At 37.4% G+C, this 21,980-nt stretch overlaps 1 protein-coding gene across 11 annotated transcripts in view; it reads right to left on the reverse strand.

Moving 5' to 3' along the window:
• ptprma (protein tyrosine phosphatase receptor type Ma) overlaps positions 1-21,980 on the reverse strand; it is an 815,060-nt gene that overhangs the window by 406,365 nt on the left and 386,715 nt on the right. For all 11 annotated transcript variants that reach the window (XM_039754798.1, XM_039754797.1, XM_039754796.1 and 8 more), the window contains exon 7: positions 17,328-17,621. In XM_039754798.1, the coding sequence (XP_039610732.1) occupies positions 17,328-17,621 (294 nt within the window). The remainder of the gene's footprint in view (positions 1-17,327; positions 17,622-21,980) is intronic.

A 21,980-nucleotide genomic window follows, 5' to 3' on the forward strand; every position in this document is an offset into this window, starting at 1 on the left:
TAAAAATATATTTGATGCCCAACCTTCAGAAAGATTCTAGGGTTTGGTGTATTATATTTTCTGAGACCTGTTTAATTGTTTTCTCAGTTTTCCACAACCCTTGGCTGGATATTGAGGTTCAAGAAATAAATGGATGGATGAATACCATAGTTTTCATTTTTTATACACAAATATTAATTTTTTTAGGTGTAATTCTTTTCTTGAGGTTCTATGATGCTTTGTTTCAATTACAGGTTCTACCAAAACATCCTGCATTCTGGCAACTAGTTTATTAAATCCACATCCTATGTGTTTTATAAAAGAAAACCAAATATTATTTACTTTTGTGTTTATTCGTTTTGTTATTTGTAAAGATTTAAATGTAGTATTTAGTTTTAGAAATCCTGCTGTTTTTCTGGGATGTCATTTCTTTGTCCACTCAAAACACATGCATACGCACACACAATCATTTTATGTTTGTTTTTTTTTTCATTTTCAAAGTCCCTACTCACTTTTATGTATTCCACATGAATAATGCTTCCCCATCTCAGCTGCAAACAACCAGATGTTTTTTCTATACCGTATGAGTACTTTCCTCTGCATTTAATAGCATGCAGCCTGCCAGGTTTTTAAGGTAGAAGTTTAAAGTGTACTGTCATTTTGTAGAGAAGGGAAATGAGCAGTGTCAAAAAATAGGAATTCCCTATGAAGTCAACATTCAAAAATCTGTCTGAAGCACACAGTGACAGAGATCACCTTCTCTAGATAATTTGTTTTTAAGTGTATTTATGTTTTATATAAATCTCCGATTTCTGAGTAGCAAGCTGAAGCCTATACAACTAACCTATAAACTGTTCCTTCCCTGAAGAAAAGTCATATTTTTGTTGAGACTGCAAAAAATATTTGAGTGCAGCACACTATTCTGATAATGCAGTAATGCATTAAGCAGACAGGCAAACACACATTCTGTTACACTTAGATTCAACCATTCATCCATCCATTGTGCCATCCACCCTCCATTCATCTAATCAACAGAGCATGCTTAGTTCAGTTTCAGAGTCACTGGCCAGACATAAACACACATCTTTATTTCATGCATGCTGCCTCAGCTCTCCTGGAAAAGAAACCAACTGAGCACAGGAAATTCTATAGAATATTCATCCTTGATCTTCCCATCAAAGAAATGAAAAGATATGCCAATAGTGTGTAGAGTATTTTAGGGCCACACTGCTGTGTTCATGATCTTTCCATATCCCTCTTCATTTGACTATTTCAATATATTAAAAATATTCTTTAAAAAGACAATTAAAGTCTGTTCTAGCAACTGGTGTCTTTGCTTCAAAAGAAATAACTGGACGGCAGTCATTCAAGTATGCAGAAAAAAGTGCATTCACAGGAACATGATATTCAACTTCTCAGGGAATGCATAACTACTATTTATTTTATTAAAAAAGCTGACCAAGATTTGCTTTTCAATTGCTTTATCTTGGTATTCTATCCTTGGAAATCACTTCTGTTTTTTTCCTCTTGCAACACACTGTACATTCTTATATTTAAACAAACTTCACAGTTTGCCTGTTTTGTGCTCTCAGTTAATTAAAATTCAACATGCGGTAGAACCTACAGCATTTGCCCAATATACCACTCAAGAGCTGAAACAAAAATATTACTGCAATCTTTGTTAGACATACATTAAAACCAGCTTCTGTTTTTATTATGCTCTTGGAAATTGTATTGGTGTTTCTGTAATAAGGAGGACACAGGGATTCTATATAAGGTGTACTGTTGTATCATTTATATATTGGGTTAATTTCACATCTCCAACTTTTTTCTGTAATCAAGAATCTTTATGCGTTTCATTATGAATGTTAATAGTGGTAAAATGAAGAAGGTCTAAGAATGTACTAAAACTTAACTGGCAAAAGTTTGTGGAGAACTATAAAATGTTGCCTTGTCTTAGTTTGAACACTGCTTTGGTGGAGCATCCGGTTTTCAGAAGACCGATATTCAAGATGGAGTATCAAGGGAGAGACACAATGTCAAAGTCAATATAGAAGACAAAAAAGTATGATGGTATAATTATTACCTAGATATTGTCATGCATGTGCAGAACGGGAGTGTGTTGTAGTCTCTGCTCATAAACTGGGAACAGCTAAGGGTACAACACAGCTTTTAACCTTACTTCCTATTCTAGCTTTAGAATGGAAATGGTGCTCTCTGAAGAGTTTTGATGATGCTTCCAGTCATCTGGCTATATAAAAAAATTACATGACCATAAGTCACCATTCATTCATCTGACCACGTCTGACAGAGCAAAACTGCCCATAGAAGCAATCAAACCCAGATCTCTGAAATGACCCTGCACAACCTTGTTTTTTTTATTCCGTTTTTGCCTTTTCCTTTAATTTATTACCGTTACTCTTATTAAACAGTGATCTCATTGGAGATTTCAACACCTGATTTTGACTTATTTCCTTTCATTCCACAATATAACTAGAATAATTTACTCAACACAAACAATTTCAGTTTTTGGCAGGGTCACCTTTTTGATCAAGTTGTTATTTCCAAAACTAAAAGTAATATGCATTTTCGTGCAATTTAAGCACTTAATATAACATTCTTCAGCTTGCTTCATCCAATCCAGGGTCACAGTTTGCTGGGGCCTAATCCCGCAACAAACAACCGTCAAAGGTTTGTCAGTTAATTGCATGACCCACTCTCACACACACTCCCACTTTCAAGGGGCCAGTTTATAATTGCTAATTAACCTAATATGCAAAAACTACAGATGTCAGAGGAGTCACCAGAGTACGAGGAGAATGTGCAATCTCCAAACAGACATCAACTATGCATGGAGTTCAAATATATTCATAGGTTCAAGTGCTGTCAGAAGGTAGCCCTAACCACTGTAACACTGGGCTAAACACATTTAAGCACTGGCCATTACTTCATTGGAATTGTATGCATTGCAAACCAGAAACTAGCTGCCCCCCTAAGCAATAATGAAGAACTGATTGCACTTAGCTTAATTACTTTTTGCGTCAACTGCTTGTACTTTCCATTAAGAATAGCTGAAAGAAGCCCATGAAAAAACAGACAATCATACCAATAGTTTGTAGGCTTCAGTTTTCTTCACCTGACTCAAAATGTAGGCAGAGAGAAAAATGGATGTCCCTGTAATGATGTTGTTCATTGTTCATTGACAGAATTCCAACCAATTCCAGGGCGCGTCTACTATTTTACGGTTATTTAAAGTCCATCATTCTGGACTTTTGCCTCACTTTACCTGAAACTTCTACACCTCGGCCTTTTCTTGACTTACTAAACACTCATGTTGTCTTTAGTGTTTCCACAATGTCCACCAAACGTCTGTACATGTCTACATTTTTTGGATATTGCTGCTTAATCCTATAACAAGTCAAATATATTTCATAAATTTATACATAATATGGATCACAGCAACACATAACACAGTACACTGGAGCTGTGGGGGAGCAGCTTTGATGACTGCACCACTGTAACACCCAAAATAATAAATAACATTATGTTTTCAAATATTTTGTTTTATTTAGTGCTTTGCCAGGACAGTAACAAGAAAAAATTCTATATAAGATATACAGCAGTGTTACAAAAGTGGTAAGCAGAGCCCCTAATGATGAGTACAAAGAAAAATCTTAAGACCTTTATTTTAATCAAACCCATGTTTCCCAGAAATCAATGATACATTGTACATCTTGTAATCATTAACATTCATAGCAACATTGCCAGGGTATAAATAAATATTTAAAAATAAATTGAAAACACCATAATATTAACATATTTTCTAACCAATCATTAATTTATCAAATGTATTATTATACTTCAAAGTCTAACGAATCAGGAAAGAACTTATGGCAGAGAGACCAGGTTTGGATATACAGACATAAATGAATGAAACAGCATGTTTTTGAATGGTGGGAGTTTACCAGAATCCTTAAAAGAAGCCCCTATAAATAATGGGAGAACACAAATGAACTTGAGGCTTAGGAGGTGAAAGTTACTAATGATGACCCCTTTCACTTTGTCATCTAGTACTGTACACTGAAATAAAGCTCAAGTAAATGTGATTGAACACTGCAGTTTCAGCATCAGAATATGGACACCCAAGCATAAGAAAATAAAAAAATTGGATTCAAAATTAGAATTTACATTTTTATGTGTGCATTTTGACAATATTGGGTTGGAATTGTAAATTTGAAATGAAGATGACACTATGAATTATATTATGTTCATGGTGCTGCATTTAGTTAGATGACAGTGCCCCTTTAGGCAGACATGAATTCAAGACAGGGAATTATTTTTGAAAAAGTGGTATAATGAGAAGTGCATGCAGTAAACATGGCAACCTTGGTAACAACCTAACTGCTGTCAGATGGAGGAAGAAGACATTTAGTTTCTACAGCAGGCAGCAGAGAAAATGAAAAAAAAAAGCTGTGAAATAAAATGTGTCATCCACCCACTTATTTACCATTACTTTCAATATTCTTGTGTTTACTTTGTGTACTTTAATTAGGCTACAACTGAAAAAGCCCTTAGCCCTAATCCAAAATTCACATTTCAATTATGTCTTACAAAAAAGAGGAGATTAAGCTTGAGCTCTGTTAGCTGACAGCTCTGTGCAACTCTGTTCGAAATAAAAAGAAGCAGAAAAGGAAAATTAAATACAACTTGAAAGGACTTTATTAAATCCAATTCAAATGTGCATACTTGTCAGAGGACAGAACTGCTTCCTGGTTATTGGTCTCATGTCGCCATGTGACATGTTAATGACTAGCTAGCAGGGTTATGAAATGCAGATAAACTAATGGCAAAGCAAATAGACTGTGTAGGAGTAAAACACTGCAATCCTCAATAGCAATCCTCAGAATTAATAACAGCAGTCATTTAAAGGAAGAGTCATTGCACCTGTTTAATTACTGCAATAATTGCACGCTGTTTGTCTATAGCTCAGGGGTCTAACTAGCCTCCTTCCTATGACAGCAACCATACCAGATATTTATGAATCCTAATTGTTTGCAAGCCACATGAAAAATAAGACTTAAGTTTTATTTCTGCACATTTTACTTTGTCTATTGACATTTTTCCTTATTTAGATGGATTGTTGTTCTTTAAGTCTATAAAATGACTGCAAATGAATATTAGGCAATGTCTAGTAAATCATACTAAATTACACACATAAACAAAACACCTCAAATTATTAAAGACAGACTTTTTTCGTTTTCATTCACTTAAAAGATTCTAATATTACCTGCAGAAGTTTTCTTTTTAATATTAATAAGGCAGAGCCCCTTCAGAGGAAGGATGCATTTCACAAAGACCATGTAATTCGTCAGTTGTTTCAGCTATCATTTTATATTGTAAATAATTACAGAATACCTACCTATGCCAGAAATGAATGAAAAAAAAATGAGATCTTCTGGCGCTAGCCTGCTCACTGTTCCTGACTTGTCTCCCTAATGCCATATGTGCCAAATTCCACTGGTTATCATTTTGAAATTGAGGTTGAATTTTAGAATTGCTGTACTTGTAACTAATTATTATAAGATTACATATTTCTGTGCTGCTACTGTTATCTAAATGTTAACTGGCTCTCATCTATATTTAATTGACTTCTCACAATCTTTCTTTTTATTGGAATTATATTATAACTAGCAAAATACCCATGCTTCGCAGCAGAGAAGTACTGTGTTAAAGAAGTTATGAAAAAGAAAAGGAAACATTTTAAAAATAACATAACCTGATTGTCAATGTAATTGTTCTGTGACTGTTCTGAGTGTTGCTGTCATCAAGGATTTGATTATCATTGTTTCTTTCAATCAGGTTCGTATTTGGAGGACGTGCTGTGTTCCAAGTTACATTCCGTGTTTGTCAACCGTTGTAAAGATAACAGTTTTCATTATATATACATATATATGTGTGTGTATATATACATATATATATATACACACACTGTGGCAGTAGGGGGTGCTAGTGCTCCCTTGAACCCTCAGGTACAACTCCTGACACCAGGTAAAGGTCCAAGACTTTTTATTTTCTTCCACAGTGCACCAAGCACCTTCCACACTACTCATTAACTATTCTCTTTTTCACACAATCAACTATTAACTCTCCTCCTCGCCCAGACACTTTGCTCCTCCACCTCCCAGCACAGCTCAGTGTCTGGACTGAGCCACAGTCCCCTTATAGCCCCTGATCCGGAGGTGTTTCTGTCCCAGCAGTCCACAGTTCCTTATTCCTTCCGGGTCAGGGCAATCAGTCTTTTATTTTAACCCGGGAGCACGTCGTTCCTTCCCGTCACGTGACTGTGACGTACCCCCGGGTCATAAGGCACAAAAGAGCCCATAAGCCCCCCCACAGTGACTCCTGGTGGACCCCAAGGTATCAAGCAGGGCTGTGTATAAATACTACAAAGTCCATGAGGCCCTGCTGGACCTCGGGGCACAATCCTGCTGTCGGGAGGGCTCCTCCTGGCGGCCTGGGGGTGAGGACCGGCATGAGAAGCCGGCAGTCCTCCACAACACACACATATATATATATATATATATATATATATATATATACACACACACACACATCGAAGCTTCTCAGCTGTACTTGTGCTATCCCGTGCGATCTTGCGATGTGCACGACATTTTTTAATGTTAGTTAAGACCCGGCACTTAAAGGTTTCCACAACTTTATTTAATGTTAGCTCAGATACCCACGCTTCGCAGTGGAGAAGTAGTGTGTCTGAGAAATCACACACTGCATGCACGGGTTTACCTCTTCCAGTCCTGCAAAGTCAGTTCACGTGAGCCGCTCGGAGTACATGCATTGAAGCTTCTCAGCTGTACTTGTGCTATCCCGTGCGATCTCGTGATATCCACGGCTTTATTTAACATCAGCTCAGACACCCGCGCTTTGCAGCGGAGAAGTAGTGTGTCTGAGACATCACACACTGCATGCACGGGTTTACCTTTTCCAGTCCTGCAAAGTCAGTTCACGTGAGCCGCTCAGTGCACATGCATCGAAGCTTCTCAGCTGTGCTTGTGCTATCCCGTGCGATTTTGCGATTTAATATTACCTAAGACCCGGCACTTAAAAGTTTCTCTTGCAGTTTCACCGAGTTTGTGCCAAACACCACCCTGACCATCTAATCTTCATCTGAATATTTAGCGGCAGAGTGTTTCTATTGGATTGCCGCTGACGAACCGCCTTATATGGGCAGACACTCTATTACGTGCGAGGCGTGACGATGAGGAACGGAACTCCACCTCACACGGCGACTGAGCTGCAGGCTATGGCTGGTATATCTACATAAGCAGGTTCCAGTTATGACTGTTACGCGTAGAATTTCGAAATGAAACCTGCCCAACTTTTGTAAGTAAGCTGTAAGGAATGAGCCTGCCAAATTTCAGCCTTCTACCTACACAGGAAGTTGTAGAATTAGTGATGAGTGAGTCAGGCAGTGAGTGAGCGAGTGAGTGAGTGAGTCAGTCAGTCAGTCAATCAGTCAGTCAGTCAGTGAGGGCTTTGCCTTTTATTAGTATAGACTAGCAGAATATCCGCACTTCGCAGCGGGGAATTAGTGTGTTAACGAAGTTATGAAAAAGAAAAGGAAAATTTTAAAAAATAACGTAACATGATTGTTAATGTAATTGGTTTGTCATTGATATGAGTGTTGTTCTCATATCTATATATATCTATATCTATATCTATCTATATATATATCTATATCTGGGGTGCTAAACAGGCAAATACATTGATTTTGTGAATATATAAAGTCGGCGTCAGAATATATAAAGTCAAAACTTGAATATATAAAGTCATTCCCGAATATATATAAAGTCAAAACTTGAATATATAAAGTCAGCGCTGGAATATATAAAGTCAAAACTTGAATGTATAAAGTCATCGCTGGAATATATAAAGTGAAAACTTCAATATATAACTTTATTGAACTGACTTTATATATTCTGACGCTGACTTTATATATTCAAGTTTTGACTTTATATATTCCAGCGCTGACTTTATATAATCAAGGTTTGACTTTATATATTCGGGAATGACTTTATATATAAAACTTTTGACTTTATATAGTTAAATTTAGTCATCATTGCATAACTTTTTCTTTACCATAGAAATTTAAAGACTAAATTCAACTTCCATTCCTAACAAAGATATTTCTGGCGACTAAATTGAACCTACTTATATCCAAATTTGAGCTATTGAGCCGTCGCCTGCCTGCCTGAATAAGTCACCCTCGCTTCGCACTTACTTTTTTACCGTTCATTTAATCATGGCTAGTGGCGGAAAAATTATAAAATGGAAGGAGGATTACACTGAGTATGGCTTTACCAAAACAATTATTGATGGCGAATCGATTATTCATAAAGCTTCAATTGGTGATCTGTTTTTCTGTGTTAACCTCATATTTTGTCATACTTCTTCTCAAACCAAGGGGGTGCGAGGGTAAAATGAATCGGGAAGCGCTGATCAATGTAATCGGTGTATCAGGAAATCATGCATTGACAGAAGTTCCCCTTTGCTTGTATTGCAAAGTGTGTTTAAATACGTGATTTTTTAACGCGTAATGAAGCACATGCATCGAACCTCTCAGCTGTGCTTGTGCTAAGAAAAGGAAACATTTTAAAAATAACGTAACACGATTGTCAATGTAACCTTTTGTAAGTAGTACCTGGAGGATTCAGTGTGGAGAAACTGTAGAGGCAGCGTGTGTATTAACTTGTGGATAGGATTACACTGAGTATAGCTTTACCAAAACAATTATTGATGGCGAATCGATTATTCATAAAGCTTAAATTGGTGATCTGTGTTAACTTGTGGATTTTTCTGTGAGTATTTGGTGGCAGCGTCACAAAGTCGCTCCCGTAACACTGCGTGCGTTAGCTGCGGAGCTCAGCTCAGAGTGAAATGAGGTGAATGGGAGGGGAGATGATGATGTGACTCCCCCACCCGCCTTAACTGTCAATCCCCCACAAACACAGTTTCTCAGAATTTGCATAAGCACAGCCCTTCACGTGCAATTTTAACTTAGTTACAAAGTGATCAAAACTCTCGTTTATATCCTGCGTCCTCTCATTAAACGCCAGCAGCAGCCTGTCTATGAATTTAATTTAAACTTTAGGTTTACACCTTGATTTGTTTCCGAAGTAGCAGCACTCATGAATATGGTTGTATATGTCACTCGCTCGCTTCTTATTGTTTCACTGCCTTCTCAATTATATAATGCATGCTTTCTTCAGCGCTTTTTGGAGCTCTTCCTGGTTTTGTACGCACTGCGTTGACAGTCAGTTCACGTGATTACGTGGGTGGCGTGATGATGTCACACGAAACTCCGTCCCCCCCACGGCTTTCGAGCTCAACTCCATTATAGTAAATGGAGAAAAATAGCTTCCAGTTATGACCATTACGTAGAATTTCGAAATGAAACCTGCCCAACTTTTGTAAGGAAGCTGTAAGGAATGAGCCTGCCAAATTTCAGCCTTCCACCTACACGGGAACTTGGAGAATTAGTGATGAGTCAGTGAGTAAATGAGTGAGTGAGTGAGTGAGTGAGTGAGTGAGTGAGTGAGTGAGTGAGTGAGTGAGTGAGTCAGTCAGTCAGTCAGTCAGTCAGTCAGTCAGTGAGGGCTTTGCCTTTTATTAGTATAGATTATATATGACTTCTTCGCTTTGTATATTTTTTTGCTCTGTTGGTGTTTTATGCTTTGAAAAGTTATTCACTATTATCTACATTTTGCATTGTTATTGAAAACTGTTTAACATTTTCAGGATTCCTTCTCTCTTTCTTCTACTAACCATATACATACAGTATCTACAAAAGAGGATCACATAGACTAGTGCTATGGATAGTTTATACCCCTCCAAGAAGACAGTATCCATTAGAGTTGGATTTTAATTATCCATAAAAATATTAACAGCATCCAATTATGTTCAATTGTGTGAATACTGTGTCTATACTACTGGATAATACTGCAAGCCAAGTTGTACTTGTTTTATTTTTTTCAATACTGTGTAATGTACCTGGGTACTGTGTAATAGTGTGATGACATGTTGACTTTATTATCGACATTTCCACTTTAATCTCAATGCTTATGACAAGAATAAAGTCGACATGCTGACTTTATTCTCATAATTTGTCATTAAAGTAGAATATCGTAAACTAAACTTCATCTTAAAATGAATATTTAATTTACTAGAATTTCTCAAACCCTGTCATAAGTTATGTAGCACATTAAATGCTTTGAGTTAAGTGTTCCCCGAGCCATGTTAATCTCTATATGCTTCTTCAACTGACTTACTCTTGCACTGAGGAGGTGCAGACAGCAATCACAACACAGAATACATTGATTTCATGATATTCTGCTCTCAGAAAATTTAGAATGCTAAGATGAATACTTGATATCATTTTCATGATTAAATGCATTAAAGCATTTATTAATCATGTGGGGGCACGGTGGTGTGTAGGTTGCACTGCTGCCTCACAGCAAGGGGGTCCCGGGTGTTACCTACCTTGAATTTGCATGTTTTTCTGGTGGGTTTACTCGGCATGCTTCCGTTTCCTTTCAAAGTTATGTAGGATGTGGGGTTTTGATATGCTATATTGACCCTGCTAGTGTATGTGTTGCTCGTATTCACACTGGCGCCTCGTTCAGGATTTGCTCCTGCCTCGCACACAATGCTTGCTGGGATGGGCGCAATCCTGAATGGATGGCATATTTAAACATGCATAACGAAGATTTTTATAAAGCTCTGAACACTTTGTGGTCTTAAGTTTATAACTAGTTTTAATTTCACTAAGACGTTTATCGTTTGGTGATTGGTTATGTGGAGAAAGAAAAAGGAAGGATAGGAACTGGGGGTTCAGTATGTCAGATAGAGACAGCATGCATTCAATAAAGAAAGCCGCCTCAGAAGAACATCCATTGATTTTCGTGTTCGTGTCTCCAACCACCGGATCACGAACCCAACATTTACACAATATTTAAGTTAAACCTGTGTGATACCCATTCATACATCCAATTTTTGAAGCTTTGTCACACCTGCCATAAATTTCTCTATACTGAACGTACACCTGGGGACCCCTTACTGCGAGGGAGCAGTACTACTGCCTCATTACCATGCATTTTTAATACATGCTTTAATGCATTTCATCATGAAAATGATATCAAGTATTTATCTTAGCATTCGAAATTTTCAGAGAGCAGGAATATCATGAAGTGGATGTATTCTGTGCGGCGATCCCCGCCTGTGCCTCCTCTTAGTGCGGAGGAAGTCAGTTTAAGAAGCGCGTAGCGATTAACAACTGGGTCAGGGAACACTTAACACAAAGCATTTAGTGTGCTACATTAACTTATGACGGGGTTTGAGAAAATCTAGTAAATTAAACATTGATTTTAGGATGAAGTTTAGTTTACGACATTCTACTTTAATGACAAAATAAACTATGAGAATAAAGTGGAAATGTTGACTTTAATCTCAACATAAACGGCGAGAATAAAGTGGAAATGTCGAGAATAAAGTCAACATGTCGCCTTTATTCTCGACATATAGTTTTTTTTCTTCACTTTGGCCTTAATACGCTTCCATAGGGCTATACCACAAATAGCATTATAAATGCAAGTTGCAGTTTTATTATTCATGCATATAGCTTAGCTTGAAGAAAGGTCCATAATAATGAAATTTGCTTTAATGATTCAGTGTTTTTAGATCTTTTTGTCATATGTTACTATGATATACTGAAGTGTAATTACACACATTTTGTAAGTTTCAAAGGCTTTTATTGCCAATTACATTAAGTTTATGCAAAGAGTCAATATTGCAGTGTTGGCCCTTCATTTTCTTTTGCAATTCGCCCTGGCATGCCGTCAATCAACTTCTGGGCCAAATCCCGACTGATGGCAGCCTACTCTTGCATAATCAATGCTTGGAGTTTGTCAGAATTTATGAGTTTTTGTTTGTCCACCCACCTCTTGAGGATTGACTACAAGTTCTCAATGGGATTAAGGTCTGGCGAATTTCCTGGACATGGATCCAAAATTTCGATGTTTTGTGCCCCAAATAATCGGAAAGAGGATTCATCACAAAATTACTTTACCCCAGTCCTCACCAGTCCAATCTCTGTACCTATTGCAGAATATCAGCCTGTCCCTGATGTTTTTGTTGAAAAGAAGTGGCTTCTTTGCTGCCCTTCTTGACACCAGGCCATCCATCAAAAGTCTTCGCCTCAATGTGTGTGCAGATGCACTCACACCTTCCTGCTGCCATTCCTGAGCAAGCTCTGCACTGGTGGTCAACTTTAGGAGACGGTCCTGGCGCTTGCTAGTCGTTGTTGGGTGCCATGAAGCCTTCTTCACAACAATTGAACCTCTCTCTTTGAAGTTCTTGATGATCCGATTAATGGTTGATTTAGGTACAAAATTACTAGCAGAAATAGCCTTGCCTGTGAAGCCCTTTTTGTGCAAAGCAATGATGATTGCATGTGTTTCTTTGCAGGTAAAAATGGTTAACAAAGGAAGGACAATGATTTAAAGCACCCCTCTCCTTTTACAGCATTCAGTTTGCTATTCTAACTCAATCAGCATTACAGAGTGATCTCCAGCCTTGTCCTTGTCAACACTCTCACCTGTGTAACTGAGAAGATCACTGAAATAAAGTCAGCAGGGATGAAATGCAGTAGAAATGTTTTTTTGGGGATTAAGTTCATTTTCATGGCAAAGAGGGACTTTGCAATGAATTGCAATTCATCTGATCACTCTTCATAAACTTAGGAAGCAAACTTTGCGAAAATTAATTTTTGTGTCATTCTCAAAACGTTTGGCCACGACTTGTTTGTTCACAGACATTTGCTGAACATTGGTGAGAAAAATGCTTGGCAGAGGTAGATGGTGGGGAGTTTGCCGAAGTCTAGCCCGAATACATCCATGCTTCTTTCTCCTTTCTCACGATCTCAATGCCGCAACTGGGCTCTTCCTATCAGCACAGCTCATTTGCTAGACCAGGGCGTTCTGGCTATTTCCTGTGGTAGTCGATCATTGCTTAGTGCTGCATTTTTACAAAGGAAGCCAATGTTCAAAAGTTCCATTCAGCTGTATGACGTATTCACTTGATTGTATCGGGGAAAAATAAAAAAAAATTAGTAATGATATTACTACTAATTCGCAAAAACTGGGGTGTCCATGATGGTCAAAGAGAATCTAAAGAGAATAAAGAACAAGTGTCCTTTTATTTTATTTTCAACTCTTGTTAGCCTGAAATTTATGTGTTAGCTTCTGTCATGCTGCCTTTCAATATCTATAATCAACAAATACAATTTCACATGTCAGACAACTGTAGATCAGTAATGTGTGCATAAGTCTTGGTCAGAGATCATCATGACAAATATCTCCAATTTATGCGTGTGTCATTTACTACAGGAGATAATCTCTTGTTTGGTGCAAAGTTTTAGAAGCTATGCTAAGGTTTAGAAGACCTCTTGCTGTGTAAGCGTACACTCTTTAATCCTTAATTTCTCAACAGTTCAACACTGGAGTGCTGAAGAATGTTTTAAAATTGACACAAAGCTACTTATCTGAAACAGATACATTTGCTACTTAGTCATATCTTGATTATGACCCTTGCAGCAGCATTTCAACCAAACTGAGCTTTTATGTACTTTTTTGTATGAAAATACTGTAAAGGAAAAAGTCTATAAACATAAGGAAGAGGCAATGAAAAGATAATGAGGATGGGTTATAGAGGTTTAGCGCTGTCCACAACACTGAAAATGACAACAAACTTTCTCATCTAAAATATTAACATTACATCTAGGTGGTCTGATGAATCTCAAGTTGCGCGAAGGCACACAGATGTCAGGGCCATAATTTGGTGCCAACAGCATGAATCCATGCACCCAATCTGCCTTTTGTCAATAGTTTAGGCTGGTAATGGTGGTAGTGGAGGTATAATGGTGTCGTGAATGATTTCTTGGCACACTCTGGGCCCAGTAATTCTAACCAAGAATCATTTGAATGCCACAGCCTATTTAGGAATTGTTGCTGACCATATGCACCCCTGCATTTACACAATTTACCCATCCTCTAATGACTACTTCCAGCATGATAAGGCATCAGGTCACACAGCAAAAGTAATCTCAAACTGGTACCAAGAACATGTCAATGAGTTTAGCGTTATTATGTAGCCTACCCAGTCACCAGTTCTGAATGGACGATCGCAGCATGAATGTGTAGCTGACTAATCTGCAGAAATTATGTGATGCAATCATGTCAACATTGACCAGCATCTCAAAGGAATGAGGCTTTGATAAGGCTGCTTTGTGAGCAAAAGGAGGCCCTTCCCAGTATTAGTAGAGTGGTCCTAATAACTTGCTCAGTAAGTATATGTTCACATTTTAGATTTATAGAATGCTGTAAATCCCAGAGTAAGAGGAATGGCTGAGGAATTTTGTAGTATGTTGGTTGATTATATAGAGTGAAATTTTTGAGATTTAGGAGTCATATTACTTTGTTATCAAATTATCATTACTTCTGTTCATTACTGATATGAACAGAAGTAATGTATATTGACTTCCTATTCTGGTTTTGATCCTACTAATTCAACTATTTAGAATGGACACTAGTGGCCATTTGTCATAATACACTATTTATTATGCATTTTCATCAGACAGAATTTTAAAACATTTTTTGATTTGTGATCTGAAATCTGACTTTTATCATGCTGACAAGTGATATGATACTGCATATACATCTCTAGGTACTTCCTATGATGCTAAATCTGAGCAACTAAATGTTCACTAATGGTTTAATTAAGCAGAGTGAGTAAAAAAAGGCCCACAAAACAAAAACAATACAGCAAAGTAGTAAATGTCTAGCAGCTCCTCTGGGGCCCTACTACACTGAACTATTATCTAAATACAAATCCTTTCCCTCTTACTGCCACTTATTCTTTGGAGATTTCTCCTCCCTCAGGTCTAATTTTCTGTTTACTATATAATTTGCCTACTTACTTTTTAAAGGTCACAGCTTTTACAGTTCTTGCCAGTCAGGGGTTATGTAAAACTCTTCCACACCCAAATATGGTCTCCAAATGCTCTTGACATGGTAAGGTCTACTGTTTGCATACATTACAAGGTTATACACTGTAGGGTTATTGAACCGCAGACATCAGGGGCCTCACGTATAAACAGTGCGTACACACAAAAATGTTGCGTACATCCCTGTTTACACGGTCAAATCGTGATGTATAAAACCGAAAATTGGCGTAAAGCCACACTAATTTTCATTCTAGCTCAAACCTTGGCATATGCAAGTTCTCCGCTTGGTTTTGCAAACTGCCAGCACCCGGCGTCAAAGCAGTGCTTTTGTTCCAGTGTGGTTTCCCTTTCTTTTTTAGATCCACATCTCTGACGCGGCTTTATCATATACACTGAAATTAACCACATATTGTTTATTAGTTTAAGGCATCTGATTATAATTAACCCATAACAATATAATGGTCAACGGAATGGCCAGACTATTCCAAATATCATAGCTGCTTTAGCGTTGTTACTCTCACTGCACCTTCTTCTTCTTCTTTCAGCTGCTCCCGTTAGGGGTTGACACAGCGGATCATCTTTTTTAATATTACTCTCACTGGACCACTCAAAGAGTATTTATATCACTGTATCTGAGTGTGGAATCACAAGAAAAGGAAGGACAGGGATTGGGTAGTACATTTGAAAGAGACAGTACTGCTGCAATAAATTGTTTCATCGAAGGTCGAGCATGGCGCAGCAAGCATCTTGTGGGAGGCAGGAACAATCTCTGGATGGGACTCCAACTCGTCACTATCACTGCTACACTGTGTTCCCATGTATAAAATGCTTTAACTAATATCATCATGAAAGTATCAAGTATACATCTCCGTATTTAAATTATTCTGTAATATCATGAATGTAATGGATTCTGTGTTCTGTCGGAGGAAAAGAAAGCCCATTTAAAAAGCACATAGTGATTCACACACATAGAGCACATAGAAGAACACATAAAAAATAAAGCATATAATGTGCTACTTTAGTTACAATGGTATTTGAGAAGCTAGTATTTGAGAAGCTAGTAAATTAAACGATTTAAAGATGAAGTTTATGATGTTCTACTTTAATGACAAAATAACTAGTTTATGATGTTCTACTTTAATGACAAAATAACTAAGTGATTAAAGTAGAAATTTCAAGATTAAAGTTCTGTGCTTTTTTCCCACTGTTTGCCTTTTTTTTTCTTTTCTCTGAACCCGATTAAGTTAACATATGACTCTCAGACGGTGGGCTACGACTCTCCTTTTCACGATGACTTTGATATCTGACAACTTATTTTTTATTTCGGGCACTGTGCGACTTTGTGAACTTGAACTTCAGAGTTTCTCTGACACTTTATGTCACTCGATCAACTTCCTTTTGTTGTTTATACCAGTGTTTAAACTAACAAACAGTACATTTTTCCTTGCCTCCACTTGGTATTTGCTGAAATTCTTTTATTTTCCCCCGTGCTTTTGCCATTGCCTTTTCATAGAACGCTGAGCTTAAGGGCTATTTTTGTTGATTTGCATATTCAAAGAGGCGTAATTCTGGGAGGAGTTGGGGAGTGGCAGCAGGCACGTGCATTATTTTTCACAATGACTGGGATTTACTGTATGTAGCGGAAGAACATGGAAGTTAGAATAGATTTATGCATCTGGATTTTTTGTATGTACACACATGTCCGCTTTTGCCCATACGCCATGTTTTAGTGTTAATTCTACGCACGGCGTTATGCTTGAGGCCCCAGGTGTTTATTGTTCAAACAAGGAACTACCCAAATCTCTGACTTGACACTGAGCTGCCATTCTCTAAAAGTCACTTTTTGAGCAAGACATTGAAGAAGCTTAACAATATAATTTTAGGTCCATGTGACCTCACCCTTACAGTCCCTAACAAAAGATTGTCACCATGAGCATGTGACTACAGACTGACCAGTAAATTGATGTAATTTATCCAATAAACATACCACTGATATCCCAATAATACCTGATCACTGTCATTGCGCAATTTATCTTCAAATAAAAACAAAACTCTAATACACTAAGAAATTATTCAATTTGACTAACCAATTGATATTGAGTTTAAACAAATTGAATGTACCGTTACTATGTTGTCTAATAAAATCTTGAAAATGCAACAGCAGTCTAAATATAAACTCAAATAAAGCCAAAAAACAAAAAAAAATCTTAGCTCTATGCACATTTTATCACCTTTCTTACTTGCTATGAAAGAACCTTAAGCAAGAATTACTCACCAGCACATTTAGTCCGGGCTCGAAGAGCAGGTCCGGGGGCTCCAGTTCCACCCTCCAAAGGCCTTGTGAGTAAAACGCTTATTTCATACTCCGTATCTGGATCCAGATGACCAATTTTGAGCTTTGTCTGTTCTACTTGCTGTGTGTCAATCAGACTCCCAGAAAGTGTTCTGTATTCCACTTCCCTTTCTACAATTGGACCATCACCATTAATAGAATTTGCATTCAGCTGAATCCACAGGTATGTAGCACCAACCGCAGTGAGCTGAGGTGGGGCGATAGGAACAGGAGGCTCTACAATGCAAACATACAAGAAGTGTTTACTGCTCAGAATTTTTACAGTGTTTACGGTATGAAATAGTGGTTTTATATACCGTTGTATTTTGTATATATATATATATATCACTCAGATAACCACTGTGGTAAGCAGAAAAGCAACCCAGAATGCACAACATATCAAACCTTGAGGTGGATGGGCTACAACAGCAAAAGACCACATTGGGTTCCACTATAGTCTGACAAATCTCAATTTCTGCAGAGGCAGAATCTGTCTACAATCCCAGTTGCTGGTGGTGGTGTGTAGAATATTTCTTGGTACACTTCGGGCCCGTTAAAACCAATCAATCATTGCTTTAATGCTTCAATGCTATTTAAGAATTGCTGCTTACCTGTGCCTCCCTTCCTTAAAACCATTTACTAATCTTCTAATGTCTACTTTTGGCATGATAATGCACCACATAGCAAAGGAACACAAAAATCTCAAACTGGTTTCATAAACATAATAATGTTCTTCACAGTCACCAGATCTGATTCCAAAAAATCACCTTTGGGATATGGTATGATAAGAAATTCACACCATGAATGAGCAACTTACAATCCCGCAGAAACTTTGTGATGCAATCATATCAATGTGGACCAGAATCTCAAATGACTGTTTCCAACATCTTGTGAAATCTCTGCCATGGAAGCCCTTGTATTAGTATCTAATAAATTGCTCAATGACTGTATATATACTATGTGTATATACAGTGGTGTGAAAAACTATTTGCCCCCTTTCTGATTTCTTATTCTTTTGCATGTTTGTCACACAAAATGTTTCTGATCATCAAACACATTTAACCATTAGTCAAATATAACACAAGTAAACACAAAATGCAGTTTTTAAATGATGGTTTTTATTATTTAGGGAGAAAAAAATCCAAACCTACATGGCCCTGTGTGAAAAAGTAATTGCCCCCTTGTTAAAAAATAACCTAACTGTGGTGTATCACACCTGAGTTCAATTTCCGTAGCCACCCCCAGGCCTGATTACTGCCACACCTGTTTCAATCAAGAAATCACTTAAATAGGAGCTGCCTGACACAGAGAAGTAGACCAAAAGCACCTCAAAAGCTAGACATCATGCCAAGATCCAAAGAAATTCAGGAACAAATGAGAACAGAAGTAATTGAGATCTATCAGTCTGGTAAAGGTTATAAAGCCATTTCTAAAGCTTTGGGACTCCAGCAAACCACAGTGAGAGCCATTATCCACAAATGGCAAAAACATGGAACAGTGGTGAACCTTCCCAGGAGTGGCCGGTCGACCAAAATTACCCCAAGAGCGCAGAGGCGACTCATCCGAGAGGTCACAAAAGACCCCAGGACAACGTCTAAAGAACTGCAGGCCTCACTTGCCTCAATTAAGGTCAGTGTTCACGACTCCACCATAAGAAAGAGACTGGGCAAAAACGGCCTGCATGGCAGATTTCCAAGACACAAACCACTGTTAAGCAAAAAGAACATTAGGGCTCGTCTCACTTTTGCTAAGAAACATCTCAATGATTGCCAAGACTTTTGGGAAAATACCTTGTGGACTGATGAGACAAAAGTTGAACTTTTTGGAAGACAAATGTCCCTTTACATCTGGCGTAAAAGGAACACAGCATTTCAGAAAAAGAACATCATACCAACAGTAAAATATGGTGGTGGTAGTGTGATGGTCTGGGGTTGTTTTGCTGCTTCAGGACCTGGAAGGCTTGCTGTGATAGATGGAACCATGAATTCTACTGTCTACCAAAAATCCTGAAGGAGAATGTCCGCCATCTGTTCGTCAACTCAAGCTGAAGCGATCTTGGGTGCTGCAACAGGACAATGACCCAAAACACACCAGCAAATCCACCTCTGAATGGCTGAAGAAAAACAAAATGAAGACTTTGGAGTGACCTAGTCAAAGTCCTGACATGAATCCAATTGAGATGCTATGGCATGACCTTAAAAAGGCGGTTCATGCTAGAAAACCCTCAAATAAAGCTGAATTACAACAATTCTGCAAAGATGAGTGGGCCAAAATTCCTCCAGAGCGCTGTAAAAGACTCATTGCAAGTTATCATAAACGCTTGATTGCAGTTATTGCTGCTAAGGGTGGCCCAACCAGTTATTAGGTTCAGGGGCAATTACTTTTCACACAGGGCCATGTAGGTTTGGATTTTTTCTCCTAAATAATAAAACCATCATTTAAAAACTGCATTTTGTGTTTACTTGTGTTATATTTGACTAATGGTTAAATGTGTTTGATGATCAGAAACAGGCTGCTTGGGCTTATCGACACATTTACAAGTCAAAAGAGGCTAATGGAGAGGTACCAAGGGATTTAAGGTGGGCCAGACTTACGAGTTTTTTTCATTGGCTTTGGTAATTCTAGTGATAAATAAAGTATAATTCATCATTTATTTGGGATATATAATAAAATAATCTTGAGTTATCTCAATTTCTTATGCAGATACTTTAAAAACCTGACAAGGTTTCCACTTCAACTAAATGACTTAGTAGTTTTTTTCCAAATTCTCACACCCCGGCCTTTTGTATTACATTTATTTCCCTTTAACTTCTACTTGTGTGCTTAAGTGTGTAATACACAAGTAACTGATGTGTCTGATATTTTGCTCTTTTCTGAAATAGGTTTCCAGGTAGCCTTCTCTGTTCAAGAATAAAGAGGTTTAATTCCAATAGTCGGTCACAGAAGGGCTTGACCTTAAGTCGTAGGATACTTTTGGCTGCTCTTCCCTGCAGAGTGTCTACAGCTGCTATGCCTTTTTACTATGATAACAGCAACCAATGTTTCAGATTTCGCCACAGAAGTGCCCTACAGAGGTAGAGTATAATGTACATTGATTCATGATCAAAAACTTTTGATATGCAACTTATTCCTTACATTTTGTATGCACATAAGCCCCTCAAACTTAGAAAAATGTTGGGATGACAAAAAGACTGCCATGGAAAAATGTGTTGATATTCAAAAGTGCCTTTAAGTTGCTGAAGAATGTGAAGTAGCGAAAGGTTTGACTCCTGACTATAAGCAGAGGTGAAGATTCACTACTATTATCATCAGGCTTGCAAAGTGGTTGGAAATGACAAAATGAAAATTGGTATATGGAAGCCTAGGGCAATAGTAAACTAGTTAATAAGCTAGAAGTCAGCACCTTCTTTACCTCAAAGAAATGTGACAGATCACAATATTGTACTACATGTATTAACATTATTATACAGACATATATTTAAACAACTCACTTCAGATATTCCAACCAAAGGAATAAAGCTGAACAGTATTCTTCTTTACACACAATGTCACACTACAAATTAAATGCAATTGATTACTTGATGACTCAAATTTATAGCACTTGTTTCAAAACGTAATTGCTTTAATGCTTTAACCAGCATCTTAACCAAAACAGAAAATATAGGTTATAAAAAAGACTGTACAGAGGCTGTAGACAGCTGCTCTCGCAAAATGCATTCAATTAGTTTTCATTTCCATCTTAAAGGCAAGGTACTGCTAGGCCATGATTCAAAATGCAAACTCAGTAGCTGATACTGGGTTACAAAGGTTACAAGTTACACCAATTAGATTTCTGACTTACAACAATTTAAAATAGACTTTAATTTATTGCTCAACACCTGAGGGCTTTGCTTCATTTCTCCAGTGACCCATTTGCTAAACGATTACACAAAGTTATTTGCTTGCACGAAGGGGAAAAAAGGGAGAAAGAACAGACAAGTACAAAAGCAAACTACCCACTGGTTGGAAGCCTTAGAGTTTTTAATAAATGAAGAATTTTAAACTGTAGTTTTTAATCATGAGAGGAAATTAAAAGCATAACATTAATAAAGCTAAGGAAAAGTCACATTTTAATACTAAAACAACTATTTTTAGTAACATATACATCAAAATTACACATGATGAATAATCATTTTTCATGGGTTTTGAATTTTTTACAGTTGCTATGAAGTATTCTCCTTCAGCAATGATGACGGTACTATGCATCTATATATTTGTTCATCCATCTATAATCAAACTAACTTGAAACCAGATTAACAGCAATGGGATCTGAACCTATCCCAGAACAATTAACTACAACACAGAAACCAGTTTTGGATTCTTCTCAACATATACAACATACAGTGTTATCTGTATATGCTATATATGGGTGTATTTATGTAAAATGGAAAGTGTTGCTGGAAAACAACATTGAAAAGATTTTAACAAAAACAGCTAACTAGATCAAATGAGACAAAGCATTAATGCTGATGTCAAAGAAATGCAAAACTCTACTGGCAGATTGGTGAAACAGAATTTTTTTTTCCTCCTAAATAACACCTCATTCATTGCTTAGTC

This window comes from Polypterus senegalus, chromosome 5, assembly GCF_016835505.1.
Source record: "Polypterus senegalus isolate Bchr_013 chromosome 5, ASM1683550v1, whole genome shotgun sequence".
NCBI lineage: Eukaryota > Metazoa > Chordata > Cladistia > Polypteriformes > Polypteridae > Polypterus > Polypterus senegalus.